Source organism: Cricetulus griseus, assembly GCF_003668045.3.
Source record: "Cricetulus griseus strain 17A/GY chromosome 1 unlocalized genomic scaffold, alternate assembly CriGri-PICRH-1.0 chr1_0, whole genome shotgun sequence".
NCBI classification, from domain to species: Eukaryota; Metazoa; Chordata; class Mammalia; order Rodentia; family Cricetidae; genus Cricetulus; species Cricetulus griseus.
The window spans coordinates 4374658-4392028 of NW_023276806.1; the positions used below are offsets into that span (position 1 = coordinate 4374658).

At 41.5% G+C, this 17371-nt stretch overlaps 1 protein-coding gene across 1 annotated transcript in view; it reads left to right on the top strand.

Annotated features, from left to right (window-relative positions):
* Positions 1–522: 522 nt before the first annotated feature.
* The window catches only part of Tnni3k (TNNI3 interacting kinase), a 276112-nt gene continuing 259263 nt past the window's right edge, over positions 523–17371 (top strand). Inside the window, exons 1-4 of the mRNA XM_027395192.2 lie at positions 523–562; positions 1181–1289; positions 12055–12140; positions 13353–13450. Of these exons, the coding sequence (XP_027250993.1) occupies positions 523–562; positions 1181–1289; positions 12055–12140; positions 13353–13450 (333 nt within the window). The remainder of the gene's footprint in view (positions 563–1180; positions 1290–12054; positions 12141–13352; positions 13451–17371) is intronic.

The window sequence follows — 17371 nt, forward strand, 5'->3', positions numbered from 1 at the left end:
TTGTATGAGAGGCCCCATTCCCTGCAGATAAATCTCACACCCAGGTCTCTCAGTCACCGTGACATTTGATAGGAATTTCTGTTGCTTCTCTACATTGGAGAACCTCCTCTGTAATAATTGTTTCCCAGGTGCCTTCTTTACCCAGGAGAAAAAGACACTGAACACAGGCTAGCTGTATTGAATCTCTTTCAGTGGAACTCAGAAGTCACCACTTACTTTCTAAATTAATTCATTAAGAAAGTGGCCTACGAGGAAGAGTTGTGGGGACAGACAGGTAAGCAACTGATGGAAGCGAGTAACACAGCTGAAACATATGCTGTTTGTCTTTCATGCAGCTCCCATAAAACAAATCCAGCCACCCTGTTCTGTTCTCTGTCATCCTTGCATGACATTCCATTAGACACTTGGCTTATTTTTAGCCAGACTATCAAAATATTTTTCAACTGGTCTGTTGCAGCACTAGGACTTGGAATCTTGAACCCTGAAGGGCAGCAGAGGAGGAAAGCTAACACTTCTTTAAAAATGGGGAATTACAAATCCAGACCAGCACAGACTTGCTCTGGTAACTAACTATTGTTATTTTCATCTTGTTATGCTAACTATCCTCACTTTCTTATATGCAGCATAATTCCATTGTAAGTACAGATGAGAAATTGCTCATTGAGACATATGCCTATTTGAATACAGAGAATATTAAGTGTTTAGATTATCTGAAATACTCTTTTTTTCTCTGAAAGGTTATTGGCAGAAAATAGAAAACGTCTTGTAAAACTATCAGTTTAATCCCTTGGTATAATATTGTACAAAGTTTTGGAATACTATTGAATATTGATATTTTAGAATTATATAGTAAGTATCTAGTATTTAAAAGTTAAAAGATACTGTGTAGCATCTAGAGAATGCTGCAATTAAAATGCAATAAAATCAAATGAAATAAGTCAAATATATTCTTTTATGTAAATACATTGTACAGTATCAAATGGGTTCTTAATTACTACAATCCCAAAGTGATTGCATTATAAACATAAACATCTGCATTAAACCCACAATCAGTCATTTAAATTGAGTATTGTAGAATTGAAAATAAAAAAAACAGTTTTGATTACTTGTATGTTATGATCTGTGTCTACATTTTGCAAAATGCAATTATGAATCAATCCCATTTGTTTTTCTTTTCCAGATGAATGGAAGAAGAAAGTTAGTGAATCTTATGCCATTATAATAGAAAGATTGGAAGACGACCTGCAGATCAAAGAAAATGAATTTACAGAACTAAGGCACATCTTTGGGTAAAATTACCAGAATTTTTACTTCTTTTTGAATATGTGTATTCATTATTTATCTTGTTCTTAGGCATGTTGTTTGTGTAAATATAAAGTCTTAGACAAACAGTCTAAGATAAGTGTTAGATATAACCAGACTAAGTTTCACAATGCTAACCTATTCTGGAACTAATTACTGCATTCTTTAGTTTGTGCCACCAACAAGCAAGACTGCTTACTTCCTGGGGTGGATGATACCTGCCATGACTCTCCTTGGAGAGCTAGGATAAGTTTTACCAAACTCCTTGCTCTGTGGACACTGGAGGCTGACTCTCAGTGGGACTGTCTATCACCCACTTGCTGTGTAGACGAAGGAGGGGTGTCTCCTAGTAGGACTGAGTATCCCCCCTTGGTCTGTAGACATTGGAGGGTGTCTCCCAGTGGGATGGATTGTCACCCCCATTTGGTCTGTAGACATTAGAGGTTGCTTCCCAGAGGACTGAGTATTGTTGTGACCTCATGCTCTTATAATGTGTATTATCAGCTTCTGTCAATAATAAAAAGAAGATAAATTCTCAGTCTGGGACAGTGTCACAACCCTACAAGACATGATGTTTAGAAAAGAGAGGCAGGACCCTAATTAACCTCCTAGAGAAACTGAATCTGATGCTGAGAACTAGGTGTGTTTCAATGTAGCTAGTTCCCCAACTGTCTTGTTAGGGTTTCTATTGCTGTGATGAAACATCATGACCAACTTGGGGAAGAAAAGACTTATTAAACTTACAGTTCCATATAACATTCCATCATCAATAAGTCGTGAGGGTGGGAAAGGAAGCAGGTCAGGGACCTGGAGGCAGGAGCTGATGCCATGGAGGGGTGGGGGGAGGGGAGCTGCTGACTGCTTGCTTCTCATATCTTCCCATGCCTGCTTTCTTTCTTTGTTTGAATTAGAAACAAGCTTGTTTTACATGCCAATCCCAGTTCCCGCTCCCTCCCCTCCTCCCCTGCCTCCACCGACCCCCTATCCCACCCCTTTTCTGCTCCCCAGGGAAGGTGAGGCCTTCCTTGGGGGATTTTCAAAGTCTGTCATATAATTTAGAGCAGGGCCTAGACCCTCCCCAGTGTGAGAGAGAATATCCCTCTATGAGGAGAGGGCTCCCAGAGTTCATTTGTGTACTAGGGGTAAATACTGATCCACTACCAGTGGCCCCACAGATTGTTCAGACCTCCAAACTAACTTCCTTGCTCAGGAGGTCTGGATCCTGCTCAGTCTGGGGTCCATGAGCTTCCCCTTGTTCAGGTCAGCTGTTTCTGTGGGTTTCTCGAGCCTGGTCTTGACCCCTTCCCTGCTTTCTTACAACACCCAGGACCACTAGGCCAGGGGTAGCACCACTCAATGGGCTGAGCCCTCCCCCATCAACCTCTAATTAAGAAAATGCCCTACAGGCCTGCCTATACCGCTCTTTTCTCCTGTGGCTTTGACTTGTGTCAAGTTGACTTATAACCATCCAGCACACCGACTGAAGAGAAGTTAGACCTGGGAAAAGTATGCTTGTCCTCTTCGGCTGTTGTTCACATATGGCACTCCTAACAAAGATTATCTGTGATTTTGATTGGAAAAACAGAGTTCAGCCATGCCAGAATGACATGTTTAGCAAAAGAAATTTCAGAAATAGTAAGTGAATAAAAAGTGTAACATGGCTGGAAAACGGCGTCACCCATTTGCCCTACATTTCATCTGAACTTCGCCCACAGAACATACAGAGCCTTAACAGGGCCTCAGTTGCAGTTGGGAGGTTGGTACTTGGGATGGGAAGTCACTTCCTCACACAGAATCACCTCATGCTCAGGGACTAGGAAGCATATGACATTCTCTTGGAGACGTGAGAGCAATTCAAAATAGCACATTCACATGTCCATTTTTTATCTCATTGGTGAGGGGTGGTATAGCTTAGTCATAAGTCATTCTGCACTTTCTGATTCCAAAAAGTGTACTGACTAAAATGGAATCTCATTGGAAGAATTCTTTCAAGTTTATGAATTCTAAAATATTATTTATTTTTCACTAAGGATCTGTTTTGTTTATGCCAAAGCTATCCAGCAGAAACAATATGTATTTTTGGAGGATTTTATTTAACAAACAGACTTGATGACTCTTCTCAGATTTTACCAGCTGTTTTTGCAACTCCTGCTCTAGCTGCTTTTTATCTAACCTTCCCACTAAGTGCAACAAATGTGACCTTTTGAGTAATTAGTACTGCATGTGAGATACAGAGGTCAGTGCCAATACCTCATATATAACATAACTTACTATTTGGCATATGGTAGATAATAATAATTTGATAGATAATAGCTGAGGAATGAGACATTGTAACCTTCTGAGATTTACCCGACTCACAGAGAGAGCTGTCTCTTGCTCTCATAATTGCTATTGTGTTTGAGGGAGCACCTCAGATACATGAGTATCCTCAGATATACAACAGTATACAGACACCAACATTTGCTAAGTGGAAGGGGAAAAAAGAAAACAAGATCATGATAAGATTTATGGTGGCTAAAGGAGAAGGATCTGACTTTAAGCTTGAAGACCAGAGTTCTAGCCCAAGACCCACACAATGGGAGTAGAAAGACCTTCACACCCACACAATGTGGTGCATGTACCTGCCCATAACACACACACACACACACACACACACACACACACACACACACACACACACATACACACACACACACCACACACACACACACAATACATGGTAAATCTGTGTGATTAAAAATAAATACAAGAATATCCAGATATTGATTATTCACTAACTTTGAAAAATATAAGATAAAATGCCTACTTTATTAAAGGTATCTAGCAAAAGTGACAAGAACCATGGGAAGTCTAGGAGAGATAAGAAGAGTTAGTGACTTAGCTAGTTACTTGAGTTGAACAAGGAAACATCTCAGTCGGGATAAGGATTTTGGAGCTATCTCTATGTCTTAAATCTGGATTCCTGTGTGCTGTGCCCATGTCCAGATATGTTTCTTGGTCTCAGTGAGCCTCATTCCAATCACAAATGGAGGTGAGTGTAATGACCTCACAGAAGAGTCATAGAATGATGTAAAATGGATACTGAGTCAGGGATTGAGTACATCTTAGGCATTGCCTTACTGTGACTGATGTGTTACATAAGAAATCACAAGGAACAGATTAGCAAACTTAATAAAAGTTAGAAGATAAAAATAGCTAAAATAAATGATTTCATTTCATTTTAATATAAGAAAATATTTTCAGAATTAACAATATACAATGTTAGAACAATTCCTGGTGATAGCAAACTTCGAAATTATAGTCTTTGATTATTATGAGTATTACAAGGCTCTTCAAAATAGATGTAAAATTTCTTGAGAATAACAGTTGGGTGTCTTTTGAACAGGGTGTTCAGGAGACTAATGGGTGAAGAGATTTATCTACAGAAATGTCCTGTCAGGCAGAAGGGATGTTGTGAGGCTACTGAGAGGATTATGAAGACCTTTTGTCTTAAAATAGTGTCCAACGCCTCCTAATGTTATGGGTTCAGTGGGTCTATTTCACATTAGAGGATACAAACCTGTAAAGATAACTTCCAGGAATCTGAACATAGGCCTCAGACAAAGTTGCAATGAACTCTCTTTGCCTGTGATGAGGACTAAGTGATGAGGGACTTGTCACAGAAAGTCAGTAGCGGGTTCAGTCAATGGAATCAAGGAAACCACAGTTGAAGGACAGTGAGTATGCGGTCTGATTCTGTCAGTGCAGACAGCTCCATCTGGTAAGCCAGTTGTTTTCAGGGCTGAGTTCTGAGAACTTCCTTCTCTTTGGATTAAAATGATGGATGACAGGGAAGAAAAAAAGAGGCTGTGCTGAGAATACAAACTGCCTTACCATTGGCTCATCAACCAGTGTTAAGGGTAGATGGGAAGAGCAGATACACCATTACACGAATCACCACTGTAGAGAACCTCAGTGATGGACATGGAGTGAGAGTCTTCATGCCCTGTTCCTACTTCTGGTCTGTGTAAGAGAATGCTGCTGTGAGAGCCATACCAGTTGCTTGACACATGCCTTTCTCTAGAGAGGCATCGTGCAAGAAGAAGAGGTTCCTTCTCCACAGAGGTAAGGTTAACACAGTCACAGAGTTCTCTGCTTATTGTCCATTTGCTGAAAGACTTGTTTATGGACTTACCAGTAGACACTATTTCCACTCATTTAGAGAATGTAAAACTATTCCATGAGCTCCCATCCCCATCAGCTCAAGTACGAAATGTCCCCAGCCTTTACCCAAAGTGTAGTAAAGCTAATTCAGTTTAAAAAAAACTGCATTGTGGTTGTGTCTGTGGCAATTTCTAGTGGTTTTGAAGTGAAAAGTTGATGTGTGAGATGAAGGGAATGGAAACAGAATGTTCCTCCCTCTAATGCAAAGTTCCCTTTGCCGAAGCTTTGGGCATGTGCTCAATAGGAAGGAAAAAAAAAGAGATGAAAACCAGAGGCAGGAGGATGGAAGAGGCAGAGTGGTGCGTTCATGTACAACCTTCAGTTACCAGGACAACAGGGACTTGTCCAGGGTACCGTCTATCTATTTCTGGGCCTGACTCCTCTCCTCACTGGCGTATGTGATCACTAAAGATGCTCCTCTGGATTGTATGGGTGTTTCCTATTTGTATGTGTAAATAATACTGGTAAGTTAGCTACGGAAAGATAAGCAAACTGATAAGTTAGTGTCTGCCACATACCAGACATGCCACTAAAGTGCCTGTGTCTTCTTAGATTCCATCCTCCTGAAACCCCAAGATCTTTGATTAAGGCCAGCAAAATAAATGATCTAGTAGAGAGTGGATAGCTGAAACGTTTGGAAGTCAAGTGCAATCCGAATAATATAATTACTGGCTTAAATTAATAATGCGGGTTGCCCTCTTTTAAGAAAAGTTGCATCCTAAATTTCATCCATAATTCTCACTTCCCATCAACTTGTAGTAGAATGTCTCTGTTTTGATACACATAATTAAAACGATCAAGACCTTGAAGCAGTCATTCCTCAGGGAGACACCTGTTTCCTCCCCTGTCATTTTTCTAAAAGGGCTGCACAAGTTACATTCCCTGACAACTGGGCATTGCTTACGTGTTCTAAACCTTGGGTTCAATGTATTCTCTAATTTCTCTTTGCAATTTTTATAAGCTGTCATGCCTCTCACAAACAGTGCCTTCTAATAGGCTCAGAGCTTCCTGGGGCTTGAGTGGAATTCCTAATTAAGATTAAGCCACCCTCACGAATATTTTTCTAACAGTAAATTATTTACTTAATTATTAAATAGGGTAGTTCTGTAGCTAAAGGTTACTTTCTGCCTTGAAGCATAACAATTCTTTTCTCAGCCTTTAACTTTTACCCAGAAAAGTGTGCAGTTCTGTGATCCAATTAAACATCTTATCCATGATGTTTTTCAGAAGTTATCAGAGGACATCTGATATAACCACAAATGGGAAATTATTAAAATGCAATGTTTGAGAAGTTAGTCAAAATAATATATCGATGAACAAAACACTGAGTGAGGTGTATACATTAAAAAAATTTATCTTCTTAAAAGTAGAGAAAATACAAGAAGAGCAGAGAGAAGGTAGCCATCTCACACACCCCCACCCCACCCCCTGTTTCACAGGACTGGCTGTTCCTTCTCTTACATTGCTTTCAGCATCCCATGACACAATAGAAACAAAAATCAACACTCCAATCTTTCCCAAAGGGCATTATCCTTGAAAATCTACCAGCACACTTGCTGAATGGCTTCCAAGTCAGTGCCCCAAACTTACAATGGGAATTGTTGCCGCTCATACCACCTATTTCTCTACCTCTGTTTATGGAAAACAGATTTCCATTTTTAGTGCTCCACTCCTCTCCTTCTTATGTCATTCTTGCTTTGACTGTAACTTTTGCAGAGAAGGCTGAAATGCATTTAGGGTCTTAGGAAATGTAAACAGTGACTGAGATGGAGGGCAGGCTGTGGAAAGTAGCTAAACATTAGATATTTCAGATAATGACCTTGGTGTAAGGTTTTGTATTTTCAAATGGGTTCGACATTGTAGGACTTCTACCAGCTGTTCTTAACAGTATGATTTTGCTGAAGCATTGATTTGGGTTAGTTTTAATTTTGTTATTTAGCTTTTCTCTTAAGGAAAAGGATGGGGAAAGGGATGTTAGAGATGGTATTGGAAAGGAGTAAGAGATGAGAGAAAGATGAGAAGCAAGTGTGGGCATGTAAGCTAACAAGCTATGGCAGAGAAAGAGGTGTCGGGAGAGGGCAATGAAGGGATGAGAGACAGGAGTAGGGAGGCTTCCTCAATCAACACAAAGAATTTGGGATGCAAATCTGCCTGGACATAAATTTGGTTCCTAGTCTCTTTGTTGTTAGAAGTATTTGCTTCTGTTTTGTTTCTCTTTGGCTGATAATTGCACAAACCCTACATTTCAGACAATACTTTGAGTCTGTTTGGAAGACCACATGGTTCCCCAGGGCTTCTTAACACCCTAAGAGTTTTGCGTCACCATTCCTCCACAGGGTCATCCTGCAGGATACAGGGGCTACTTATGTAATAGCTAAACTGTAGAGTTGGCTATGGTTGTGAAAGCTGCCTTGAGAGGTATGCAGCTTTGGACCCAAAGGGACTTTTCAGGAGGATGAATAGAAGATGCCTCTCCTCAGGCCGCCTTCATTATCTCCCTTGTAACTCCTCATTCACAATGTGCCTCCTCACTGAACAAAACATTACTTTGAATGTTTTGTACCTGATCACTTTCAAAGTTCAATAGCATCATTGTGAGCTTGTGTATGTCTCTTTTGTACCAAAATAGACTAAAATTGAGAGGGAAACCCTTGTTTTGTCATTTGAAAATTACGATTTACCTGAAGTAGCATTGTGACATTTTAAATTTCATATTAAAGTTTACACTGATTACAAAGTGTTCTTGTAGGAACATTGGCACAGAGTTAATGTTTCTCTTGACTTAAAAGCATACTGAACACAAGTGTCTTAGTGAGGGTTTCTGTTGCCCCGAGAAACACAGACCAAAAGCAACTTAGAGAGGAAAGTGCTTGCCTTAAATAAACTTGGTGGCAAGCAGAGACCAAGGTAGGAAATCAAGGCAGGATCCTAGCAGCAGGAGGTGAAGCAGAGGACATGTAGGGGTGCTTCTTACTGGCTTGCTCTCCATGGCTTGCTCAACCTGCTTTCTTATAGCCCCCAGGACCACCTGCTCATGAGTGGCAGCACCCACAGTGGGTTAGACCTTCCTGCATCCATCGGCAATCAAGAATATTCCCTACAAACTTGGCCACAGGGCATCTGACTGAAGCATGTCTCAGCTGTTGAGAATCCTCTTTGCGGATAGCTCTGGTTGTGTCAAGCTGACACATAACATCCAACCAGGATGCCATGCCAAATGAAGTGGAGATGATTAAAAGTAGCAAGAGAAGAACCACACACACCGTTTTGAGAAATGATTTAAAGTTAACACAATCTGCCTGGGACTGGCTTCCAAACAGTGTGTGGTTTCAGAGTTTTACTTGAGACAAGGATGCTAGATCAGACACAGAGGGAAGTACTGAGTGTCACTAAGGTGGCTGAAGACAGCCCACCATGACCAAGTCCCATGCTCCCCGGTCACTTAAGTCTTACCAGTCACTGGTTCTAGCAGTGTCTCTTAGAACACAGCTGTGCCTTTAACCTCAGAACTTCAGGTCAAACTCAGTCCATGACTTTAATCACACATGTACTAGCTTTGCAAATGTGGGAGTTTTCTCTCCTCAAAATACATGCAGGAAACCTGTCCAAAGGGAAGGAGACCTGCCAAGAAAGATTCTTATGGACAGAACTCCTGAAGCTCTGAACTGTGTGAAAACTTCTTTCTTGGGTTTCATTTATCCAGGAAATGATGCCACAGGACAGGAAAATTAGTGTTGGGTAGGCATGGGCGGGGAGGTCTGTTAATGTACAGAACTACATTAATGATCTTTACTCCAAGATCAGCAAGGATGAATGGGTTTCTTCTGACATAATCACATGAACTTAACTTAAGCATGAATGCCTAGCCAAGAGTCAGCTTTGGAGTGCCTGGCTGAATGTTAACTTTCAATGTGTACTGTCAAGATTACACAGCAACGGATCTGGCCAGGTGTCTCAAGAACACTGGCACTTGCTACCAAGCCTGACATTCTGGTTCCATCCCTGGGACTGCATGTTGTCGTCTGACCTCTGTGAACAAAGGAAAAACACACACCACTCTGAAACTTTGCTGGTTAGATCCTCAGTGATACGAACAAGTTAGAGCGTTAAAGTTCACAGTCAAATAATCTTGGGGCATGTTCAGTTCCCCCTGACCCCCACCAGAAAAAGAAAGAAAGAAAAAAGAAAGAAAGAAAATAAGAAAGAAAGCATCTATTGACCTCCTTTGTATGTGAACAGACATCTTTGTGATCCTTAGGTAAATCCTCTAGTTTTCAATAAACCAAAGGAGTAGGAATGCTGTCAGCTATCACCTGAATGGCCCACCCTCCCGCCCCACCCCTGATGCTGCAACACACCCACCTACTGGTGTAATTTTCCAACTTTGAAAATGGCCTTGAGTTAGGATTTTCTTCTGTTACTACAAAAACTTTATCAAATTGCTATCCTGCTGTAACATGGAGCTTTGGGGGTAACCTCTGTTTCCCTGCTATGTTCATTTGCATTTGGCTCCAATAAACTGTCTCTTATCCCCTTTGAAGACAACATTCGTGTTTTTTCTGCCTACACTACCACACACATGCTGCCACACACAAGTGTTCACATATACACGTAACTTGTAACTTTTGAAAGAAATATCACAGCCAAACTTGCCAGATGTCGATGTTTACAAAGTTGGAAAACTCATATCTTTGGGGTTGGGGAACCTTGAAAGAGTGCTTGCTGCATGTAACAGCCACTTAGAGCTGAAATAAAGAGAAACTAAAAAGCCACACCTACCCTGGGGATCCTACAATGACGTCTGACTGGTTAAAACAACGTCTCTATTTGTGGAGTATTGGAATATTGCAGATCCAGGACCATATTATCTTGGGCTAGAAATAGTCCCCTTACTAGGCACTTAGTGTTTACCTTCTATGTTTGTCCTAGTGGCCTTCTAATTATAAATAGAACCTCTAGAATATTAGAATGTATTAAATAGGTCAGTGGTCTCAGAATATCATCAGATAGAGTGGCAATCTGTGGCAGGGATTTCCCCATTTTTCTGTATCGTCTAATCCCATCAAAGTCCTGAGTATAAGAAATGACTTATGGCACTGGAGACACAGCTTAGTGTTTACCCACACATATTTTTCTTCCTGAGGACCCAAGTTCATTTTTCAGCACATCAGGCCATTTATAGCCACCTGTAACTACACACATGCCCACACAGAAACACAGAACACAAAATTTAAAAGGTAAAGCTAAAATATTTTATTATGTGATCTGATCTATGACGTTTGCTTTGTTCTGAGACTGGAAAAGCTGCCACCTGACTTCCACTTTGGAATATGCCCTGGGACTTCATTGCCAGGCTGTGACCACTAGACTGGGCTGGGAACAAACCACATGCTACTTCCACTGAGCAAGGACAAGCTCATGTGACCTGAATGCATTTCTAGTGTGGGCAGCAAGCCTGCTTTGTTCATTGGAAGATTATCTCCAATGCCTACAAAAACAGACCATGGGGCTTAGAGTTGCTAATTAAAGCCTTTCTTGGGGCCTCTCAAGGTCCCAGGATTTACAGGCCATTCTCATTTTAGCAGCACCCTGGAGAACACAAATTTTTTCTATTTCAGAATTCCAATAGCCTTTGAAGTTCTTAACTGTGAGCCTCGATGCAAATGACCCAAGTTTAGGAAGTCTTTCAAGTGTAAGCACTTTAAAGGCTATGGCGTCCCTGGTTCCCCCACAGGATGGAGACCAGGCAACCCTCAAGAGCTGCAAAGATTCAAATAGGCCCAGGCCCCTTGAAGCTGACCCAGAGGCCAAGGACATGACCTCATTTCAACTGAAAACATGTACTGGGAGTGCCAAGGACCTGAAGAGGTCAAGAATTTTAGCTCTAACTTTCTGTTGAAAGGCTACCTGTGGCTCCCAGGGCCCTCTTGGGGGCCAAGTCTTTGATAGTACAAAGGCAAAGAATTCATTAATTCGTCTGTTCTCTCCTCACCAGCCACCATATCACAGTACCTCTCCAGGCATCAGACCTCCCTGATCAGAGGAAGCTGACCCAGTCAGAGGACAAGGAAAGTTTGCTGCAGGCAGGGAGTGTCCTACATCTAGCTTGTAATCTTTTCCCCACCTCTTATCAACCTTTCTCCCCCCCCACCTCTCCGTTCCTCCCACTTTTCTGCCTTCTGTGAACATCCTAATTTGTCTACAAACATACTGTCAATGTTTGGATACGAAAGAAATAATTTTACTTTTAGATATCTGTATTTTCTTTAGAAGAGGCTTGATAGAATTAAATTATATGTTTATATAGTTATATTAACATATTGGGACACAGAGTGTGTATGTGGGTCTTCACCTTAACTTGAGCCCTTCCACTATTAATATCATTTTCACCAAGTTTTAGTTATTCATAGGGAGGGTTCAGAATTCTTCCAGCAGCCAAGTTGTATAGCACAGTCCAGTTCTGCATTTACAGACCAACACTTTACTTCTCATGCAAAAGGCAGCACACTAAGAGGTGAGTTTCTGATCGCCTGTCCTGTGCTTTTCCAGGTCTGATGAAGCCTTTCGAGAGGTCAGTTTAAACTACCGCACAGAGAGTGGACTGTCTCTGCTGCACCTGTGTTGCGTTTGTGGGGGTAAGTGCTCAGAACCTGTGTAAGCCAGAGCTATGCCTACATGGTAGGGGACATGAGGCTATCAGGGGGACCCTGTCTGACTCAATTTCTCCTTGGCTTCACTCCCAGGAACTTGCTGACACTTTGGGAGTGGTGACCCATGCAGAGTGCAGATCCTTGCTCTGTACCTCTGGATTTCTGTTTTGTTTCCTTCCTTCCTTCCTTTCTTCTTTTCCTTCCTAAACTAAGTAACTCACTTTGCCTGGAAATCAACAGATGCTTTTTATATTGGGCAGCCAGTTGGGAATTGGATTTAATTGAGGAACCCTAAAGCACTCCTAACATATGACCAGGCAGCTGCTTTGTGAGTGCATGTGAAGAGGAAGACATTTTAAAGGCAGAACCTGACAGGGGAGAGTGCGCAAAGTGATGAACTTGAGTCTTACTCTGCTTGTAGGTCATTTGATTTTAAAAGGATCACAACCATTTAAGTTGGGTCTCAGCATACAGTAGCAGCTCAATAAAGTTAGCAAACTGTCAAATGGAAGTTGGTAATTTATTTATTCACCCAGCAGAGCAGAGCTTTTTGAAGGTAGCAATGGTGTTACCAGTTACCGATGTTCCCTTGACTTTCCCAAGCCCTTGGAACAGACCCAGCTTCCTATCCCCCCTTCCTAACGGGAGCTGGCTGCCTCGCCAACTCCAGAGGCTCCTCCAGAGCCTGCAGCTCCTAAGGCTGATAACCTCTGCAGGATTCCTTGTCTCTAATTGTCACCTCAGCCGTCTTCTAGCGGTTGGTTAGATGACTTCACTTGTAACTGCATGGCCTTCTGTTTTATTTTACTTGGCATTTTTGAGATAACTTCTGTTCTAGAGTCCAGGCTAGCCTCACATTTGTGGCAATCCTCCTGTCTCAACTTCTCAGGTGCTGAGATGAGATACATCAGCCGCCATGACAGTTACATTCTATAGTTTAAAGCAGGTAAATTAGGCAAAGCCTCTGAGCCACGTCTACCACAACGTACAACATCCATGCAAAGTTGCAAAGGTGTGAGTGATGAAAACATGTGTGCGAAGGAGCCCTGCCAGTGAACAGAATTGCTCAGGGATGGGCTGGAATGGTGGGCTGACATTTTCACATGTCAGAACGGCATTTATCCTTAAGTCAAAGGGAGCGGGTGAAGTCCTTTAGTCTGCCCCTGCAATAAATCAGCCTTTATTATTTCTCTCCAGGCAACAAGTCACACATCCGTGCCCTTATGTTAAAAGGGCTCCGTCCATCCAGACTGACAAGAAACGGTTTCCCAGCACTGCACTTGGCAGTTTACAAGGTCTGCCATTTTCATTCCTATACATTCTCTGTGAAGGACAGCATGAGTCCTGATCTCTACTCCATCCCAACCAGACATAACTGGTATAAAATGAGATGGGCACCTTGGGATATTTGGTGTTGGAAGTGGCCCTCAAGACTGTCATAAATGAGCACTTGTATAATGTGTAAGTCGCATAAGTCACTCTGGTCTTACTGATTTTTGCTCACTATGCCACCCTAATTTCAGATGTTGAACATAAGTTATTTCCTTAGTCCCTAAAGAATTTCATAAGATGAAGAGGGAAAAAATGGAGATCAGAGTGTGATACCTAGTTACTCATAGAACGGTGATTATAGTCTACCACAGTTGACCCAGCCCCAAATCCTTACAGCTGCATTGAGTAATTTGCTCTTTCTCAATTTCATGCAATTCTATAACAGACTTTTATTTCAGGTTTTTTGTGTGCAGGTCTGGGAAGAAGTAAGCAGTTGTTTGCTTGTACAAATATCACTCTCTACTCCCTAAGCATCTTAAGAGTTTTCATCATGGAGAAAGAGGGCCACGTTTTCCTAATGTATTATTTTCTTTTCTAATGCTGTAATTAAATATTTGAAAAGCAACTGGGGGAGAAAGAGTTTGTTTGGCTCATAATTTAAGGTTACAGTTCACCATTATAGGAAGTCAAGTGGCAGGAGCTAAGAGGGCTGGTTCATTGCATCCACAGTCAAGAGCAGAGAAAATACTTGAGTTCAGCTTGCTTTTCCCAGTCATATGAAGTCCAGTGTGTCCTGCCAAGGGAATGGTGACACCCACAGTGGACAGGTCTTCCTACTCCAGTTACCATGGTCAGGATAATTCCCCAAAGATACTCTCAAAGGCCAACATGGTCTAAGAAATTCTCCTTGTGATTTATAACCAGGCGATTTTACATTGTGTGGAGTTCCACAATCAAAATTTGCCATCTCTCATGATTCAGATTTTATTCCCCTTACTTTGTCCTGCAGGTGCCTTAAAGCTGATCTGTGCACCTCCAGTCAATGTCTGCTCATTTCAAGAGAAAGGGCAGCTAGGTTCTGCGTTCTCTTCAATATCTGCTATTCATTCTTCTGAAGTCACACACAGGTTCTTTCCAGAAAGGCAAGGAAGAGACAATGAAGAGGCCACAAGCAATAGATAGAAGATGATTGAGATCCCAGGCAGGGTGTGGGACACTGAACACTGTTTAGGTCTGGAGACCCTTTCTGTCATGACAACTCTTCGAGGACAGTCACCATGATGCTTCCACATAGGTGGTTTCTGAATGCCATAGAGCCATGGACATTACTGACTGTATTTCACCCACCTCTGTAGAAACTGCATTTCCATTTTAGTTTTTCTCTACTGTTTCTTGCATTATCTGTTACTGAAGAGTGCTTCCACTGTAGCTTCTTTAGAGAAGGCTAGGTGGTAGGCCCTGAGGATGCGTTGTAGGCATCCTCCTTTCATAGCATCCATAGAAAGCCTGGGTCCTTTACATACCTAAAAGCAAGCAAAGAAGCTCACATAAGGTCCTTGTGCCCACTGCAAGTCTTCACATCAGCTAATTCCTGCCTGCAGTGAGCTTAGTCAGGTGAAAACATTAAATTAGCCATCACAGGCAAATGTGCATGTTTTTTCCTAATCCCACACAAATATTTCAGGCTCAAGTTAGGAGAGCACTGCTTTATACTGCTCCCATCTTTACGCCAAACACTCTCACATATCTGCATAATTTTCCAGATAAAATATTTTTTAGCTCTTTTCTCATCAGACCATTATTAGTTAATTAAATTAAACACAAACTGCACTTAGTTTTGGATTCCAACTTAAGCTTTCTATTATCTTTTATACTAGCACTCACAGTTCCTGGGTTTTTGGTGCCGTCTGCACACCGATCTGTGAACTCTCAACTCTCAGGACTAAGGATTTCCCTTTGATTCTTCACCACAGAGAACCTGGATGCTCGATGAAGAGTATCCAGGACCCGACAAGTGTCTTGGTGTTACCACATGCAGTCTTGGTGCTCATTGGTACAACACAGCTTTAAAAGTGTTCTCAGGCCAGAACCTAAACTAGTTGTGTCATCCGTCAGCTTCAAGAGTTGCTGGCTTCCTTACCGCTGCATCTTCAGAAAAGCTGATCTTTCCCTGTGTCCTTCAGTTTTCTCATCTCCAAAGCAGAGTGGACACAGCAATGGGGCTGTGCCATTGATTGAGTGCTTGCCTGCCAAGCATGCACAATGTGCTTAGACTTACTCCCAGTGTCATGTCTCCCCCTGAAAGAAAGCAAAAACTGGAGTAAACATAATTATCTGTTTTGTTAGGTGATTTGGGGTTTTAAAAAGGACAAAGCATATTCAGTCTTAGAAAAATAACTATTACATGAAAAATAGTAAATAAAATTAAAGCCACTGTGCAACTTAATTTCAAGAAGCAATTACTAGACACTGTGTATTATCCATTTTACACAGAAAATAAAAAAGAAGGTGGGTCTTGTCATATGGTTTGTAAGTTAAAAGGGATGAGAATTGTATCAAAGGTCTCAGCCTATATTTAAAAGATTTCTTCTCATGTTCTGTAAAAGTAACACCCCCTTGTGCAGGTATTTGTTCACAAACAAATTGAGCAAAGCAGTCAGCTAATAATAGACAAAATACAATCTTTGGAAACAAATCCATATGCAAATATTTTGACAAGTTTATTTCAGATATGGCTTGATGGCAAATTTGATTTACAAAAAGCTCAGAATAAGACAAAGAAAGGAGTAATTTCCTAAGAGCAGCAGCAAATTTATCCTTCTCCCTACTCCTACTGGGATCCAGGAGTGTGGTCATGGAGACAGACCCTGTCTCACAAAGCAATGCAAACATAGCCAACCTAACTTCAGCCATGACTCTGTGCTGCTTAAATTAGCAGCATCCGATGTGTGTTTGCTTCACAGGAATCTGTTGAAGCCATTTGCCGTTTTGTGAGGTTTGATTTCTTGAAACTTAGTTGTTTCCTGTTTAAATTTTTTTAATTGGCTCACCCAGCTGCAACAGGCACATATCTCCCTCTGCTAAAGCTCTAAGGGGAGAGAGAGCTTTCTTCTCCAAACCCTTCTCTAGGGCTCTGAATGTCCAGTGTTTATATTTTGATACTGTGCACCTCTAAAATGAAATGCAGATGTTGGAGAAAAAACATTGAACCTTGATGTGGTTTGGAAGAGGCTAAACAGGAATTCAGGTGAATGAAAAACTGAATTAGACCCTCTAACATAGCCCCAAATCTGCCTCACACACAATGCACAGGAAAATCTCGTTTCATGGCAGTTCTTTGGTTGTTCAAAAGTAGTAGTTTTTAATCCAAGTCTTTTTCAGAATTTCATAACTTAAAAGCTGATATTGAAAGATTTTGGTTTTTATTGCATTTGGTACATTTCTACCAAGTTCTCACCCTAACTCATTTTACATATTTATTACAAAGGGGAAGGAAGTGGAGGGAGGGACTGGGGTTTTTCCCACAATGCCAGACCTTTCAGAGACCACTGAGTCAGAGGCCCCAGAGGTTTCCACAGCAGATCCTAAGCTGGTGACCACTGCACTCATCATCCCAATCTAGTCTTGCTCCTTAGCACATGCATTTTTATTAAGAAGTTGGGAGTTTTGTTTCAGTCATTACAAGATTCAGAACCCAGAACAACTGTCCCACACCTCCCAAAGGCTCTCCTCATACTGGAGTTATTCAGCCTAACTCTTGGCACTGCAGATTAAATAAGTCTGTGGTGAGGGTTTATTCTATTCTGGGGCATTCCTAGCTCCTTTTCTTTTCTTTTCTTTTCTTTTCTTTTCTTTTCTTTTCTTGTCTTTTCTTTTCTTGTTTTTCGAGACAGGGTTTCCCTGTGTAGCTTTGGAGCATATCCTGGCACTCGCTCTGGAGACCA